The 18,326-nt window shown below is 27.7% G+C and overlaps 1 protein-coding gene across 2 annotated transcripts in view; it reads left to right on the forward strand.

Moving 5' to 3' along the window:
- The window catches only part of LOC111631010 (retinoblastoma-binding protein 5 homolog), a 76,860-nt gene that overhangs the window by 38,081 nt on the left and 20,453 nt on the right, over positions 1-18,326 (forward strand). Inside the window, exons 11-12 of one of the 2 annotated variants that reach the window (XM_023375196.1) lie at positions 61-245; positions 14,666-14,762. In XM_023375196.1, the coding sequence (XP_023230964.1) occupies positions 61-245; positions 14,666-14,762 (282 nt within the window). Of the gene's footprint in view, positions 1-60; positions 246-14,665; positions 15,568-18,326 lie in introns of those variants that run through there. The other variant, XM_023375195.1, reaches the window with a different exon arrangement.

Raw genomic sequence — 18,326 nt, forward strand, 5'->3', positions numbered from 1 at the left:
TTTTTTTTTTTTTTTTTTTTGTTAACGGTTAGACAGTATAATTAATATGTTGTTTTATAGGAAAACTGGAGTGCTTTTGCACCAGATTTTAAAGAATTAGATGAAAATGTAGAATACGAAGAAAGAGAAAGTGAATTTGATCTGGAAGATGAAGACAGAAGTCCATTACTTCAACATGAGAAACAAGAAGAGGACGAAGAGGTGGACGTCGTCACAGTGGGGCCTATTGCTGCTTTTTGTAGCAGGTATTTTAAAATATTATATGTATAGTTAAATGGCTATACATGGTAGTGTATTATATAAATTTCTTAAATTAGAAGTACTTTAGTTTTAATTTCAATTTTACACTAAATATATATAGCTATTACTTTGTTGTGTGGGGATTGTCTAACATTTTCCAAGCAACATCACCTGCAATATTTGTGAAATAAATAATGAACTTACTTTATTCAATAATCATAAAATATAACTACATACATTAAAAATTCAAATAAACTAAGTTAAAACTATAATCAGATTCAATTCTGTTTTAAATTAGTATTTTATAAATATACATTTAATACTTAAATACTGTCTTATCAAATAACATCAGTAGATGAAATTGCAATAAAAAAGCATTTAGGAGTTGGCTTCTTTTTATTTCTAAGATTCACTTGAAATCTTAGATTAGATTAGATCCTTACAAAAATTTAGTGTGAATTTCAGCATTAGTTCATCAAAATATTGGAATAGGGAATTTAATTTTGCTTTCAAGATTTATTTTTTGGTATATCTTGTTTAAAGTTGAAATCTCAAAATTAGATTATAATATATTATTTGATGCAGATTAGGGTTTCTCATTTCCTGGTCTTTTGCTTGTCCCAGGATTCCAGGATAAAAGTGAACTGTTTCCTGGGATAAAATTAATTATTTTTAAGATATACAAAATATCTTTAAAAAATGAAAAATAATTATATCATTTGATTTCAAGTAATTTAATATATTCTGCAATCTCCAAAATCATAATAATAATGCTGTGTAAGATATATATTAAAAATTACCTTTGAATTACATAGAAATTTTCACAAATAGAAAAAATTTATTAGTTTACTGGAAACAGCATACAAAAAAAATGCTTTGAATTGATTATATCAACACACTTGAATTTTTTGCCAAGCATAAATTCTTTTTATTTCTCAAAATGTTTTCAACCTATTTATTATAGGCCATCTTCAGGATTACCATTCCAAAATGGAATGCAACATTTTTCAAATACATTTCATTTTAAATTTAAAAGATTTACAATAATTGTGTATATAAAATAAATAAAAAGTAAATAATAACAGTAAATAAGATAAAATAAAATAGCATAAATAAATAAACACAGTAAACAAGGCTAAGTATAACTACTACAAGCATTTTTGTACATAGTCTGAATCTCTAATTAATAATTAGAAGAAAAATATCCTGAGCTCATCATGAAATTGTATCTAATTAATAATTAGAAGCATTGAGGGTTTTTGATCCCCATGCTTTTTTCTATCATGTACTTCCATGTAGTTGGAAGCGCATTAGCATCCTTGGCATTTAGGCAACGGTTTTTCGTTTTTCATTTTACTTTTATATATTTCCATTTTTTCAATTTCTAATGCAATGGATGGAGATTAGACCGTTTTAATAATTTTTGCCTCATCCCATTTTACATTCGCTTCTTCTGTCTGTGCCATGATTGCTAAAATGGTGTTGTTGTGCCCTTTATTAATGTTGTATGTGTGTTCTCGCATACATATTACTAAGTGTTCAGAAGACACTTAGCAATACGTATATACTTTGCTACCCCTAATTGTTAATTTTCAAATGGTATTTTATAAACTCCAGCTTTCTCTTGCATTTTTACACTGTCTTTATCATTTCTTAGTAAGCTACAGATGTTGAGAGCTCTTTTATATACCATTCTTGCATTTTTATAAGTACTCAATTCATTCATCACTTCTCCTATATGCTTATTGCATGTGAATTTGTTAATTGCATCTACTTTAGTATCTTTTTTGCCTTTATGTTGTCTGTAACTTTTGATCAGGCCTTCAGTGCCTTTTGTAGCCTAAATTTGTTGCACTTCTTTTAATTCTACTAATCTCCTTAAGACGGTCCTGTATGTTGGTGCAATATAAAAATGCTCTTCTAATAAGTGCCTTAAATGCTGATAACTTGTATTTATATGGATCGTTAGACCAAGATGGTATATATAGGGGAGCATGCGTGGGTTTTAAAAATGGCCTATAATAAGTAGGTTAAAAATGTTTGAGAAATAAAAAGAATTTATGCTCAGCAAAAAATTCAGATATGTTGATATAATTAGTTGCAGTTGCTGAGAAAAAGGTGATTAATTTCCAACTCAATTCAAAGCTAAAAAACTGAACTGAGATCAAACTTCTAAATTAGAAAGTAATTTTTGTTTTTTAAATAAAACATAATATAAAAATTTACAATATTTTGTAATAAGATTTTAAAAAGCAAAGATGGTCGATATTCCGATCACTCGATTTGATTCTTATTTTAGTAATGAAAAGTCCTGCTACCAAGAATGTCCTTTCCAATTCAATTGATGTGGTTGGAATCATCTTTAATGCATTTAAGAGAAGACAGATGTTATGTCTTTTTCACCTGTAATCTGGAAGATTTCTAGTTTGTTTTCAAGATTGTAGTACTTCTTTTGCCGTCTAGTATTCTTGATTTGTCTACTTCAGCTGCTTTAATAGAAACATCAAGTTTATAGCCCAATAATTCGGCAGTTCATTTGTCTTTAATAATCAGGTTTATGAAGAAAAACTTCATACTTGCATACTTCATATTTGTTTGTATCCTTGCTCGTATCCTTGCCCAATTTGCACAATCTGAAATAATGCAGTTATTGAAGCTACTGGGCATGGTTAAAAATTAAGAAGCATAAGCACAATTATTCCAGATATTACAAGTTCTGACAAGTAAAGAATTTTCAGTCCTGCCACAAATAAGCTACATATTGATTATTGACCATTTGTGACATGCCATAATGAGAAAAAATTAAAAAAAAACTAATAAGTAGGTTTAAAATTAATAAATACAAATGTATTCTGACAGGTTATGAGTTTATACTTCTATTTGCAAAATTTCCTCAACTTTAACTCAAAATAAGAAAAAAGTGAATTTTTAAAAAAGTTGCAAGATTTCCTGGGTTAAAAAACAACCCGGATCCCATTTGACAAACCCTAATGCAGATGTAATTAATTAACCATCCAGTGTATAAACCATTCTTTTTATAATAATGGTTTAAATTTCCATTGCTTTCACTCTCAAATTTGTAGTCTCAACATTGAATTTTAAGAATTTATATACATTAATCTCATTATAAAAATTTGATTAAAGTTTATAACCTTGGAATTATTTATTATTTATTTTTATCTAAAACCATTGTTTGTTTTTCTTAAAATTACATGAAAATGTCAAGTTGGGTTTGGACTAATAAGTAATATTGATAGAAGTAATAATTATGATAAATTTCAGATGGATTTTAACCCAATTGTCTTTTTTTTTCATATTATAAAATACTTAAATTTTTTTTAAGAATTAACTATCACTTAGCAGAACAATTACATTACTATGTATATGATTGTGTGTTTGATTAACATAGTCCACATCACAATAATATTACCTTTATCATGTTGATTAGTTATAAAAGCAATAAATTTTAAAATGTGAAACACAAGTTCACTGTAGTGGAACCCGATGTGCCACAATTATTATGGTCCAGAATAGAAATCATTTCCTTTTCAAATAACAATAAATACGAGCAAATTTAATAAATATATAGCTACTGTTGGATTGTGTGCAGGTTATGATCACCTTTTAAATCAAAATATGCTGTAAGTATTTAAAATGCTTGATTAAATCTTCAAAACAAGAGAAAAATAATGGTGATGTAAGACTGTATGATTGACAGAATATAGATAATTTATCATAGATGAAACTCTATACTGTATATAAATGTCACACTTGGCCAGTCAATCTCTGAAAAGTGGACGCCATCAGGACCAAGAAATTTGTCTGTTATTTAGATAAAATACAGTACGGCTGCCAGCATGTATAAAGTGGTTGTCTTATGGCAAAGACTACAATTGGATTATGAAAACATCAAATTTGCATTGGGAATGTAAAAATAACAAACAGTATATGTACACATACAGTATATTACTTCTCTTTTTAGATTTACAGTTTGAATGTCAAGTTATGAATGCGATTTGCTAGATGCTTCAAGGAGTAAGGAAAGTATTCCTGATTCTTGTGTTTATAACATCATAAATGATCTAAGCCAGCAGTTTCCAATCTTTTTATCGCCGCGGACCGGTCAACGTTTGATATTTTACCGCGGCCCACTGAGGGGGGATGTTGATTGTTTATATTTTAGATTGATTTAATTTAATAACTTTAATTGAATTGTATTTAAACATGCCTTCAAAATAAAATATAGTTACACCAAAAAATGAACATAATGTGATTTNTTTCTTTGACTATTTAATAATTACCATTTTGTATGATCTGTTTATTTTAGTTTATTAAATTTTTCTTTATTATTGTTAAAGAAATATCTCTTAGTAAATCTCTGAATCAAAACAGTAGTATCTCCACACGCGTGTTAATCCGCGTGTAAAATAACGGATTAACTGGTGTCAGGTCCTGACAAGGAAGAAGGTGAATTTGCCATCACCTACTTCCGCTCTAAATTTATTTTAACTGTAAGTCCCTCCGCACTTGAATTTCCTTAGATTGGGAAAAGCCATTCTCTTGGACAACTAGAGAACTAGTTTCAATTTCACCAACTAGAAGCCGATTAAGTGATACAAGAGTAATAAACTACTCCGTACCCCGGCTAGATCTCACATAGTTGTTATCCTTTATAATTAATATGAATTTATAAAATTTATAATTAATCTAATAATGTGTATTTTGTAATCATACTATGTGTGCAGTATTATAAAGAAATGTAACTATTAAATATTATTAAATTAAATAATACAAAAAACAATTATTGAAATTAACCAAATCTTCATATTTGTAGAATTATAAAAATCATTTTGTATTTCAAAAAGAAAGAAATATACAAATGAAAGTATCCTAATGTGTTACTTTTATCTCTAATAAAATTTATAAACAAATTCTCTTCAAAAAGAAAATAAATTGATTACATTTCCTTATTCTAGATTACATAAAAATCTTTAACTCACAAATGTTAATGATTCTTGATTTTCTGTGTAATCTTGCTTTTTTGTCAATATTACTTGCTTTTTTTCTGTTTCTTTGTCCATTCATTAGAAAGCATACATATTTTGTAATCAACTTCTAAAATCCAAAAACCGTAACAAATTTGTAATGTAGTGAAAATTTTGATCAATAAATATTTGTAATAGAAATATCCGACAAACCTTTGCCGTTTTACAACCGAAGATCTGTTGTGGCTGTAAAATGTCTTCTATAAGTCAGAAAGTGAAATATTTTATTTTCTTTTAAATTTTTTTCAATGATATTAACTCTTTGTTGCTGTACATGACATATTCTAGCAGAGTTTAACTTCTAATGATGTAAAGATTCAATTTTTTTCTCAAACTATCTTATAGTAGATTTTCAGAAAAAAATATATAAAATTGTTTTGAATGGCTTTATCTATGAGTTTGTTTTATTATTATTATTTTATAATTTATTCAGGGAGACTAATTCATTTTTTGTAAAACATAATAAACATTTATAAACTTTAATATAGAACAAATTTTATAACTGATCAGATTCAAACTAAATATAAATTGAATTCAGCTGAGTTTATAATAAATTTTCATTCCTAAGTGTTTCAAAAGGAATATTTTAAAAAACTATTACACTTGTTTTAGTAAAGATTACAATCTTATGTTCGTCAAAAATTCTGCAAAATAGAAGAAACACTTCAAATAAGCCAAAATGTATTGCATACAAAAAATGTTTTAAAAGGGCATCTTCATAATTTGTCATTTTACACATACCTCGGGAACAATAAAGTTGCACAGCATGAGAGTCTGAACATAAAGATAGACTTTATTTGTCGTGTGTTTATCTTTGATAAATAACACGTTTTTAAAACAGTTCTGCAAATGCCACAAAGAAGTAAATCTTTTGTAATAGTTTTATGAATTATCAGAATGATATAATTCATGATATGATTGAGAAATGAATTTCAAAATTTTTTAATAAACATATAATGTATAAAATATAACACCTTTCTAGATGTGATTTTGATATTGAAAATTAAACAGTAGAGTGAAAAGAACTCTGTAATTATTTAATTTACAGTGAACTGTAAAACTTCAGATTTTTTCCTAATTCTTATTATTATAAAATTTAATTATATTTCTATATAGATTTGCATTTGTTTATTGCACGCTATATTTCTTTTCAGATTCTAGTTTTGTCACTCTCGAATCTAGGAGTAGTTGCTTCGTTCAGGGTGACAACCGGAACGTTTAATACAACTGCAATAAAATCAATTGAATTTGCAAGAAGAGGAGAGTGAGTAACGTATTTAATTTTAATATTTGTTTTGATGTGAGCAAAAGTTGAAGATTGTAAAAATGACTGTAAATTATCAATTGTTATTTTGTAATAGTTGCTTTCTAGTCAGTACTGCAGACAGGATTATCAGAGTGTATGAAAGTGGAGAAGTTTTAGCATGTGGAAAAGATGGAGAACCAGAACCTGTACAAAAACTTCAAGATTTAGTGAATAAGTACTAAATTTTAAATCTATAAATTTAGTTGATTTTTTTATAGAATATTTAATTTACTTTCAATTGATCTATTATTGATTTTGCTTTAAAATTTATTTCAATTGTAATGACACACTTCTAATTTTATATGTGATTTGTTATATATATATAGGGATATAGGGTGGTTCCAAACTATGAGGACAAACTTCACTAGTGGATTCCTGGCAGGAAAAGAACAAAAGTAGTCCTAATATACATTTGGAAATTCACTCATGCTGAGATAGATGACACCACTAACACACATGGGATGTAACATTGCGCAACAGTATGGCATACATACCTCAGGCAGAAGCACAGTAAATGCTCAAATTGTCCTCCTTGGATCTCAACAAAAGTGGTAACACATGTTACAGTACAACTATGTGGATTCCCAACCATTCTCATTCACTTTTTTGTTTGTGAATATATTATGTCTTGCAGTCCATGATAGGAATAATGGGTCATTCTCATGGACTACAATGCACACTACCACCATGGACTCATTCGGCAGACAGACATGTTGCGTACTCCCACTTTTATTGCTATGATTGCCATTAAATATATCTGATGTCATGACGTCCAGTGGTGTCATCCAAATCCGATGCATTTCTGAACCTATGTTAATAGAACCATTTTCTGTTCTTTGTCCTTCCAAGAATCTGTTGTAGAAGTTTGTTCCCATAGTTTGGACCACTTTGTACATTAAACATGGAAACTTTGTTAACTGTGTTTAAATCCAACATTCAAAATATAGTTCTAAGGAATTTTATAGAGAAATTGTAATTATTGTATGATAACATTGATTATTATTGCACAAGTTTCAATTTATTTGTTTCAGAACATCAAACTATTCAAATATAGAAATCAATTTTTTCTACATCAGAATCCATTTTTGAAGACAAATACATCATTACGGTTGGATCTGATTTTGGGCAAAATAAATTACTGTATTAATTTATTATTTCTGTAAACAAATTAATAAAATATATGCGACTGTAAGAAGCAATAATAAATACACATTGGATTATATCATCATCAGATTTTTTTTTTGTATTTTTTTATTTTTTTACAAGTTATTTAGACAATAGATCTACTTTCAAGACTTACAATCATTATCATTGGCATAATTTATTTTTTAGGAATATAAAAAATTCTGTAGTAATTATGATTTTATGTAATAAATTATTTCCAGGTAGATCTATGGAATTAAAGAGAATGTTATCATCAGATTTTAAAATTTAAATATTAGAATATTCATAACATATAACTTATCAAATGATTGATGACTGATTATGTTGACATATCAGCAAATTTACTTATCTACTTATTTACTTATACTCTAATGATATCAAACACACAATAATCTATTAAGTGCCAAGTAATTTTCTATTTTTTCCTGATTTTAAATACAAAAAATATATGTGGGACTAAAATGTTTACAGAAGTGGAAGATAGGAAGTATCAAAAGCCATATATTTCAATAATTGTAGCATTGTAGGAAGCAGTATTGAATAAATAATGATTTAAATGCAATCAAATACAATGTTTTTATGTATGTAAAAGATATACACATGCATTACCACTTAGGATTTGTAATAACCAAATCATTAACTACAGGTATAATTTTGTGCTGGTCTAAAAATAGTACTAAGATGGCAGTGCCTGATTGCCTAAGTTTAATAATTTAGAATTAATTGGTATTATTATTATTATTTGTTTCTATCTAAGTCATTCATTAGATTTATTTTAAATCCAGTTCTATTCCTGCAAAATAAAAAATCAACCCACACTACTACATTACAGTGCAATTTCCAATTTCCAATTTCCAAAAACAAGACTTTGTTGAATGAAATAATAATTATGTTTTTGCTCACATATTTCAAATTATTGCTAGAGAAATACTTTTCTTTACTGATAAATTGTCCAAACAAGCAGAAACTCTTACTTTAAGAAAACAGAGTCTTATTTAGACAGCAAATAGCAAGGATTTCTAATTGATTAGTCATGTTTACATTATCTCTAAGCCATGATTATACAACAGAATAGCAGCCTTTACGTGTACATTCTTAAACACACAGGAACATGGAGTGAAAAAATACAACACACTCTTACCAGTGCTCTTTCCTGTGTTCAGAATGGCAACACACAGGAGTGTGCATTCCTGCCCAATTGCATGACTCATCATAAATCATGCTGATATTAGAATCATCATTGGCTTCTACTGGATGAAGCTTTAACCAATGATGTTTCATTGAATAAATAAAATAAGAAATTTTTCTCAAATTAATAAAAAGTACTATATATTTTTATATTGAAAATTAATCAATATGATTTTTTTTAAACACAAAAGTCAAAAATAAAAACTAACAACATGCAATAACAGTAGCTAAAGCCACTTAAAAAATCAACATGCAGAAAGCCACTTATTAACTATTATCACATGAATGCATTCTAAGTCTGTCATATTTTAAATCTCCCATATCAACAAGACTTTGTAATTTAAACTAATGGTAAATGCCATAGTTGCATGTAAAGATAAAGTGTAAAGCTAAGTCAAGTACAATCTTAGTTTAGTGAAAACAAAACTTTTCTTCACATTCTTTTACGTACCAGCTTTAGGGAATTAACTATTCTTCACAGCTAGAACAATATGGTTAAAATTTAGAGGTTCATACATTTGTTAATAAAAATTAAAAAAAATCTATGAATATAAAATAAGACACTTGCTTAAGTTGGGAAATTGTTCATCATCCTTAACTCATGCTAGTCTGGCTTTCCTTGAACAAATAACTATGGCTAGCTCCATTATTATTTAGTAAATATAATGAATCATGGATAGTAAATCATCTATTTTAATTTTTACAGAAAACAATTATCTAAGATTGTATTTTCAAACTTAAAGAAATATTATAAGTTTAACTGGGAATTATCTATTACATAATAGCCCCCCGAAGACTACAACAACAAAAGATCTACCTCCAATGACCAGTATTCCCAAAATAAAAAGAAAAGGCTAAAAACTATTGACGTTGATCTCAAAGATGCTCCTAAAGATGGTAAGTTTTTCTTATATTTATGACAAGACAAGAGATACAATTCACAACATATTACACAAAAATATGAAATCAAAATAATTTTGCAATAAAGAATACAGTTTGGTATAAATTTGCTATACTTAAAAGCTAGTGATTTAAATGATATTAAATTACTTGGAAATTCTCCAAAACACAGATGCTTAAATGTTAAGATCCCATTAGATTAGAGGAAATTTAGAGCATAGATTGATGATTGTTTCATTTACATTGATTATAGTGGTTAAAGGTAAAATGAAGAAGAGTCATTGATTGGGAATGCTGCTCTGCAGCATTTAGACTTTGGCAGTGGTGAGTAAACCTTTGAATAACATCGACCAAAAATCAACAGAAATTTGTATTTGCATTTGGGTCATTTGTTAACTATATTTTTAATAAGTATTGTTAAAGAAAAATTCTGACAAATTGTCTATACTGTAATAGAATTTATCATATTATTACAGTTTGAATTGTAGTTTCATAAAAATTAAAAACACTATAGTGTCAGCAGCAGTAACTAACAATGATCCTTATGTAACTAACTACTAGTCTTAGTAATTAACATCATTTTCTATGAGAGTAGTCTATTTATTTAATAAACAGTAATTTATTAAAAATAAAATTATCCTTTTATAACAAATATGCTTTTGATTTTTACAAATGTTGACTAGATGAATAATGTATCATAATACATTGTTAAATTAAAGCAAACTACTAGAAAATTTAGATTTGATTTTTTCTTTCCTTTGAAGTTATGACAATGAAGTCTTCATTTTTATGATTTTACACTGTTTTAAAAAACAGAATTGTTCTGTTATGATTGGATTTCACACTAAAACTTAAGAAAATTGGATTTAAAATACAAAAACGGTATATGCTGCTTTCAAGAGCTAAAGATTGTTTTAGATACAAATTGCAAGTACATTCTATTTGACTTGTGTATGAAGCCAAAAAATATTAAAATAATCTCAGACTCAAAGATGGTTTATATAAAATTTAGAATATAACAATATACCAGAAAGTGAATATGCATTGTTTAGTTTTTTTTTTGTTAAAAAAAAATGTCACTAAGCTTCAATGAACATCACTTTAATGTAATTAAAAAAAACCAAAATGCTTCATAAATAAAATTTAAAAAATGAATTGATTTCATTGGAAAACATTTGATTTGTTCTTTCCAAATTTGTAATTAACAAAAAAAGCACATTTTAGAAATAAATCTATTTACTCTGATATTAATCAAAAAATTGCTTAAATTACAATTGCATGTTTTACATATCAAATCAATAGTAGCAATTTGAGATTTTCAATATTTTTTTTATTCAGAATTCTTTGAAATAATAAATGCAAATTGTTTTAATTAAGAAAAAGTATTAACATTTTTTGTTTAGCTCAATGTATGATCAATCTGAAAGAAGACTAGAAAATTTAACAATGTTAAATGTATTAACAAATTAAGACCTATAATGGTTGATTAATTTATACAGCAAAAAATAAATTTAGATTTTCCTTGTTTTTATGCATTTTTGCAAATCTGATGTAATTAAAATTATTCATTGTTGATGGGAAAGTGGAAAAGGTTAAAAAAAAATTATAAAGTCCATCCCAAAATAATATCTCAAACTTTTTGCATTATTCCAAATTGCACAGAACAAACAACTACACATCATTATAATCTAACAATGTATGAATCACAAGAACCAAATTTATGGGAAATGCTCTGAAAACTCTCCAAAATAATATAGTTTTACAATACAGAATCATTATGTAAATTTCTTAGAATTTTTTTAGACAACTGCTAAATGGTTCAAATTCATTATAAACTGGTTGTTAGCCACAGAATGCAAAAATGATTAGAATACAGAATGAAAAGACCAAAAGTGAAACCTAACAGATAATGATTCACTATCAGCAAATTCACCCACTCCAAAAGTCTGCAAGTGGTCAAAAACAGTATGTGGGCCCGAGGGAGAAGCATGCCTTCATAAATACTTTACTGAAAGAAATCAAGTCAGTTCATAGATTTCTGGCTTGTTTTGAAAATGTCAATTTATCAAAATGCAGCTTTCCTCAATACTGACTCTGAAATATGTTACCTCACCTTGAATTTGCTCAATAGCACTTCTCAGAAGGTACCGTATGAGAAAAAGTTAAACGTGTATCCATCAAGATTATCCAGGTTGTAGTACAATTGATACATGACTGGGCTGATAAGAAAATGAATAAAATGTCCTATTCAAAGCATATTTATGGAAGTGGATCAATAGTGGTTTGGAGTGGCTGAAGTTAAAACAGAATGACTAACTTGATGGTCATTTGAAGTAAAACTGACCCCAAAATTGCCAATAGTCCTCAATTAGGAATTTTTGGAGAGAAAAACTTTGTCTTTCAGCATAATAATTCAAGATTTATTGTGTCTGAGTTCACCAAAGATTTCTTCGAGAACAAAGACGCNCCATTCTTTTTATAATAATGGTTTAAATTTCCATTGCTTTCACTCTCAAATTTGTAGTCTCAACATTGAATTTTAAGAATTTATATACATTAATCTCATTATAAAAATTTGATTAAAGTTTATAACCTTGGAATTATTTATTATTTATTTTTATCTAAAACCATTGTTTGTTTTTCTTAAAATTACATGAAAATGTCAAGTTGGGTTTGGACTAATAAGTAATATTGATAGAAGTAATAATTATGATAAATTTCAGATGGATTTTAACCCAATTGTCTTTTTTTTTCATATTATAAAATACTTAAATTTTTTTTAAGAATTAACTATCACTTAGCAGAACAATTACATTACTATGTATATGATTGTGTGTTTGATTAACATAGTCCACATCACAATAATATTACCTTTATCATGTTGATTAGTTATAAAAGCAATAAATTTTAAAATGTGAAACACAAGTTCACTGTAGTGGAACCCGATGTGCCACAATTATTATGGTCCAGAATAGAAATCATTTCCTTTTCAAATAACAATAAATACGAGCAAATTTAATAAATATATAGCTACTGTTGGATTGTGTGCAGATTATGATCACCTTTTAAATCAAAATATGCTGTAAGTATTTAAAATGCTTGATTAAATCTTCAAAACAAGAGAAAAATAATGGTGATGTAAGACTGTATGATTGACAGAATATAGATAATTTATCATAGATGAAACTCTATACTGTATATAAATGTCACACTTGGCCAGTCAATCTCTGAAAAGTGGACGCCATCAGGACCAAGAAATTTGTCTGTTATTTAGATAAAATACAGTACGGCTGCCAGCATGTATAAAGTGGTTGTCTTATGGCAAAGACTACAATTGGATTATGAAAACATCAAATTTGCATTGGGAATGTAAAAATAACAAACAGTATATGTACACATACAGTATATTACTTCTCTTTTTAGATTTACAGTTTGAATGTCAAGTTATGAATGCGATTTGCTAGATGCTTCAAGGAGTAAGGAAAGTATTCCTGATTCTTGTGTTTATAACATCATAAATGATCTAAGCCAGCAGTTTCCAATCTTTTTATCGCCGCGGACCGGTCAACGTTTGATATTTTACCGCGGCCCACTGAGGGGGGATGTTGATTGTTTATATTTTAGATTGATTTAATTTAATAACTTTAATTGAATTGTATTTAAACATGCCTTCAAAATAAAATATAGTTACACCAAAAAATGAACGTTAAATCAGTGAGAACCCTGAGCTTGTTTCTTTGCAACGAGACGGTTCCATCTGGGGGTAATAGGAGACAATGACACCCGAAGTGTGTTTATGTCCATTTTATTCCGTTGCTCCATCATCCATTAAAAGTCGCACAAACCCAAGAGAAATACACCATAGTAAATAAAATGGAAATACCAGTAATTTAATGTTCCTTGGGCGGCCCCGGTACCATTTGATGCACGGACTGGTACCAGTCCGCGGCCTGGGGGTTGGGGACTACTGATCTAAGCAACTAACAAAAATCAAGTAGGTGTGATTTTTCAAACATTTTTTCTTTTTTCAATAACTGATTTATTAAAAATTACACTTTAGCCATCACAAAGCTGTTAATATCATAAATTATGTCATAAATGCAAAAAAAAGAATATCTTCCTACACTTTAAAGTGGTCGGCAAATTGCCTTCGTAACACGATCTTCGAACTTTTGTCAAATAAATGCTATTGCAGTAACTTTAAAAATGTTTCTTTTTCGTTACTACTATGCTGCAGTTCTTGTCAAATGAACAAATAACTTGGGAAAAATTTATGGTTTCTTGGTACTGTAAACTTAATTCCAACAATAAGACTGACAACTCTATATGTATGACAATACATATTCTGTCACAATTAGTCTTCTCTAACAGAATGTTATTAATAAGGTTAAGAATATTTTCCAGCTTTTTACATACTGTCCCCTTCCCTATTCCTATTTTTAGCCAGTCTTTATTCCATTCCTGCGGTCCAAAAGAGTATTTAAACTGATTCTTTGTTTTCATTTTAAAATATTTCATATGTAACTAATTGTTTCGGAATATTGAAGACAGGACTTTGTCATCCATTACCAATCTTACAAAAACACAATGTCCATAATTTAGAATATCTGCTATTTAGAGATAAATATAATAAATGTCCTATTTGAATGGTCTGGGGATTGTAAAAATGTCTGTTAATAGAGTTTTCACTGTATATATAAAAAAGAAAATTGAAAATTTATTGTTTGATATGACATTCTGCCTGGGATTAAAATTATTTATAAACACTTAAGAAAAATTATTGGTAAATTTCATTATAATTTTTAAAATTTTTTGCTTACAGTGATGAAGAAAAAGAAGATTTAGATGCTCTGTTATATCTTCCAATTTCACCAGAAATTGATGAGCCTGAAGAAGGTTGGGGACAGATACCCGAACAGGTATTTCCAATAATGATTCTCCATCTCAAAAATTTGCCAATGACACATTTTATACTAACAATGTAATTTACAAACACACATCAGGAGTACTAGGTCAATTACTTTTGATAATACCAATGGCAATAGAAGATTGAAGTTGTACCACATGTAAATTTATTGGATGTTAAATCTCTTAGATATTTATATGCAATTTGATATTTAAATGTACCACAGAAGCCTTCTATTGCTATCATTTTTGTACTACTTTGGATAGTACCAAAGATTTCAAGACTTGACCTCTGGGTTAAATATAAGAGAATTGCTTATATTTTTTGGTATTTTTGGCTTATTCCTGTGTGAGAATGAGATAATTTGAAAATTAGTCTATGGTTAAGAATTACATAGAAAAATTAGTATTAAACTGCCATTAAATACGTTAAAATTAGACTTGAAATTATATTTTAATATAATTTATGGCACTTTTGTAAATGAAGGCAAATGTTCATCATTTCTTAATGGATAAAATTTATTATCTGTAATTTCAATTCCATCTGACTAATTTTTAAAATTTTCTCATTCTGATGCAGGAGTAAGCACTTCTGTTTTGTTCTTAGATATTTTATTGGTTATTAAGTCAGAAGTGTTGATGGAAAATTTATTCAACTTCATTATTCAATAAATTTTTATAAACAAAAAACATTTTCTAATCATACAATGGATTTGTGTTATTAGGTTATGTGATTTACTTAAACTTTTATATTTAACAAATTTGTTAAAGTTGTGCAAATGTTGATTTAAAATAATTTTAATAATTTAGAATTAATTGGTATTATTATTATTATTTGTTTAATTTAATTTGTTTCTATCTAAGTCATTCATTAGATTTATTTTAAATCCAGTTCTATTCCTGCAAAATAAAAAATCAACCCACACTACTACATTACAGTGCAATTNACTAATTATTAATTATGAATTATTTCATATTAATTTTGTTGCCAAGTTCTAATCTAAAATTAATGCCATAGTTAAAAATTAGGGAAATATAATTTGGGACCTTTTAATAAATTTGTTATAACGAATCGTATCTAACTACATAGCACATATATTTATAGAACTATGTGGAAGAAATGCTGTTTTTCTGGTGATGGAGAATACATCTGTGCTGGATCTGCAAGGCAACACGCTTTATATATTTGGGAGAAAAGTATTGGAAATTTAGTAAAAATTCTTCACGGCACTAAGGGAGAGTTGTTATTGGATGTAGTAGTATGTTTTGTTATTAATTTTTTTAAACAAAACAAAATTTATAATTATTTTGTAAGATAATTTTTAAATAAATCAAATTACAGAGTTTAAATTAATCTTTTAGTGGCATCCGGTAAGACCCATCATTGCCTCTATTTCGAGTGGCGTAGTCTCAGTTTGGGCTCAGCCTCAAGTAGTATGTAGAAAAATTAGGCTTGATAATTTTTTTTTTTTTTTTTTTTTTTGTTAACGGTTAGACAGTATAATTAATATGTTGTTTTATAGGAAAACTGGAGTGCTTTTGCACCAGATTTTAAAGAATTAGATGAAAATGTAGAATACGAAGAAAGAGAAAGTGAATTTGATCTGGAAGATGAAGACAGAAGTCCATTACTTCAACATGAGAAACAAGAAGAGGACGAAGAGGTGGACGTCGTCACAGTGGGGCCTATTGCTGCTTTTTGTAGCAGGTATTTTAAAATATTATATGTATAGTTAAATGGCTATACATGGTAGTGTATTATATAAATTTCTTAAATTAGAAGTACTTTAGTTTTAATTTCAATTTTACACTAAATATATATAGCTATTACTTTGTTGTGTGGGGATTGTCTAACATTTTCCAAGCAACATCACCTGCAATATTTGTGAAATAAATAATGAACTTACTTTATTCAATAATCATAAAATATAACTACATACATTAAAAATTCAAATAAACTAAGTTAAAACTATAATCAGATTCAATTCTGTTTTAAATTAGTATTTTATAAATATACATTTAATACTTAAATACTGTCTTATCAAATAACATCAGTAGATGAAATTGCAATAAAAAAGCATTTAGGAGTTGGCTTCTTTTTATTTCTAAGATTCACTTGAAATCTTAGATTAGATTAGATCCTTACAAAAATTTAGTGTAAATTTCAGCATTAGTTCATCAAAATATTGGAATAGGGAATTTAATTTTGCTTTCAAGATTTATTTTTTGGTATATCTTGTTTAAAGTTGAAATCTCAAAATTAGATTATAATATATTATTTGATGCAGATTAGGGTTTCTCATTTCCTGGTCTTTTGCTTGTCCCAGGATTCCAGGATAAAAGTGAACTGTTTCCTGGGATAAAATTAATTATTTTTAAGATATACAAAATATCTTTAAAAAATGAAAAATAATTATATCATTTGATTTCAAGTAATTTAATATATTCTGCAATCTCCAAAATCATAATAATAATGCTGTGTAAGATATATATTAAAAATTACCTTTGAATTACATAGAAATTTTCACAAATAGAAAAAATTTATTAGTTTACTGGAAACAGCATACAAAAAAAATGCTTTGAATTGATTATATCAACACACTTGAATTTTTTGCCAAGCATAAATTCTTTTTATTTCTCAAAATGTTTTCAACCTATTTATTATAGGCCATCTTCAGGATTACCATTCCAAAATGGAATGCAACATTTTTCAAATACATTTCATTTTAAATTTAAAAGATTTACAATAATTGTGTATATAAAATAAATAAAAAGTAAATAATAACAGTAAATAAGATAAAATAAAATAGCATAAATAAATAAACACAGTAAACAAGGCTAAGTATAACTACTACAAGCATTAAGGGTTTTTAATCCCCATGCTTTTTTCTATCATGTACTTCCATGTAGTTGGAAGCGCATTAGCATCCTTGGCATTTAGGCAACGGTTTTTCGTTTTTCATTTTACTTTTATATATTTCCATTTTTTCAATTTCTAATGCAATGGATGGAGATTAGACCGTTTTAATAATTTTTGCCTCATCCCATTTTACATTCGCTCCTTCTGTCTGTGCCATGATTGCTAAAATGGTGTTGTTGTGCCCTTTATTAATGTTGTATGTGTGTTCTCGCATACATATTACTAAGTGTTCAGAAGACACTTAGCAATACGTATATACTTTGCTACTCCTAATTGTTAATTTTCAAATGGTATTTTATAAACTCCAGCTTTCTCTTGCATTTTTACACTGTCTTTATCATTTCTTAGTAAGCTATAGATGTTGAGAGCTCTTTTATATACCATTCTTGCATTTTTATAAGTACTCAATTCATTCATCACTTCTCCTATATGCTTATTGCATGTGAATTTGTTAATTGCATCTACTTTAGTATCTTTTTTGCCTTTATGTTGTCTGTAACTTTTGATCAGGCCTTCAGTGCCTTTTGTAGCCTAAATTTGTTGCACTTCTTTTAATTCTACTAATCTCCTTAAGACGGTCCTGTATGTTGGTGCAATATAAAAATGCTCTTCTAATAAGTGCCTTAAATGCTGATAACTTGTATTTATATGGATCGTT

This window comes from Centruroides sculpturatus, unplaced genomic scaffold (genome assembly GCF_000671375.1).
Source record: "Centruroides sculpturatus isolate CEXI.00-Female unplaced genomic scaffold, Cexi_2.0 scaffold682, whole genome shotgun sequence".
NCBI classification, from domain to species: Eukaryota; Metazoa; Arthropoda; class Arachnida; order Scorpiones; family Buthidae; genus Centruroides; species Centruroides sculpturatus.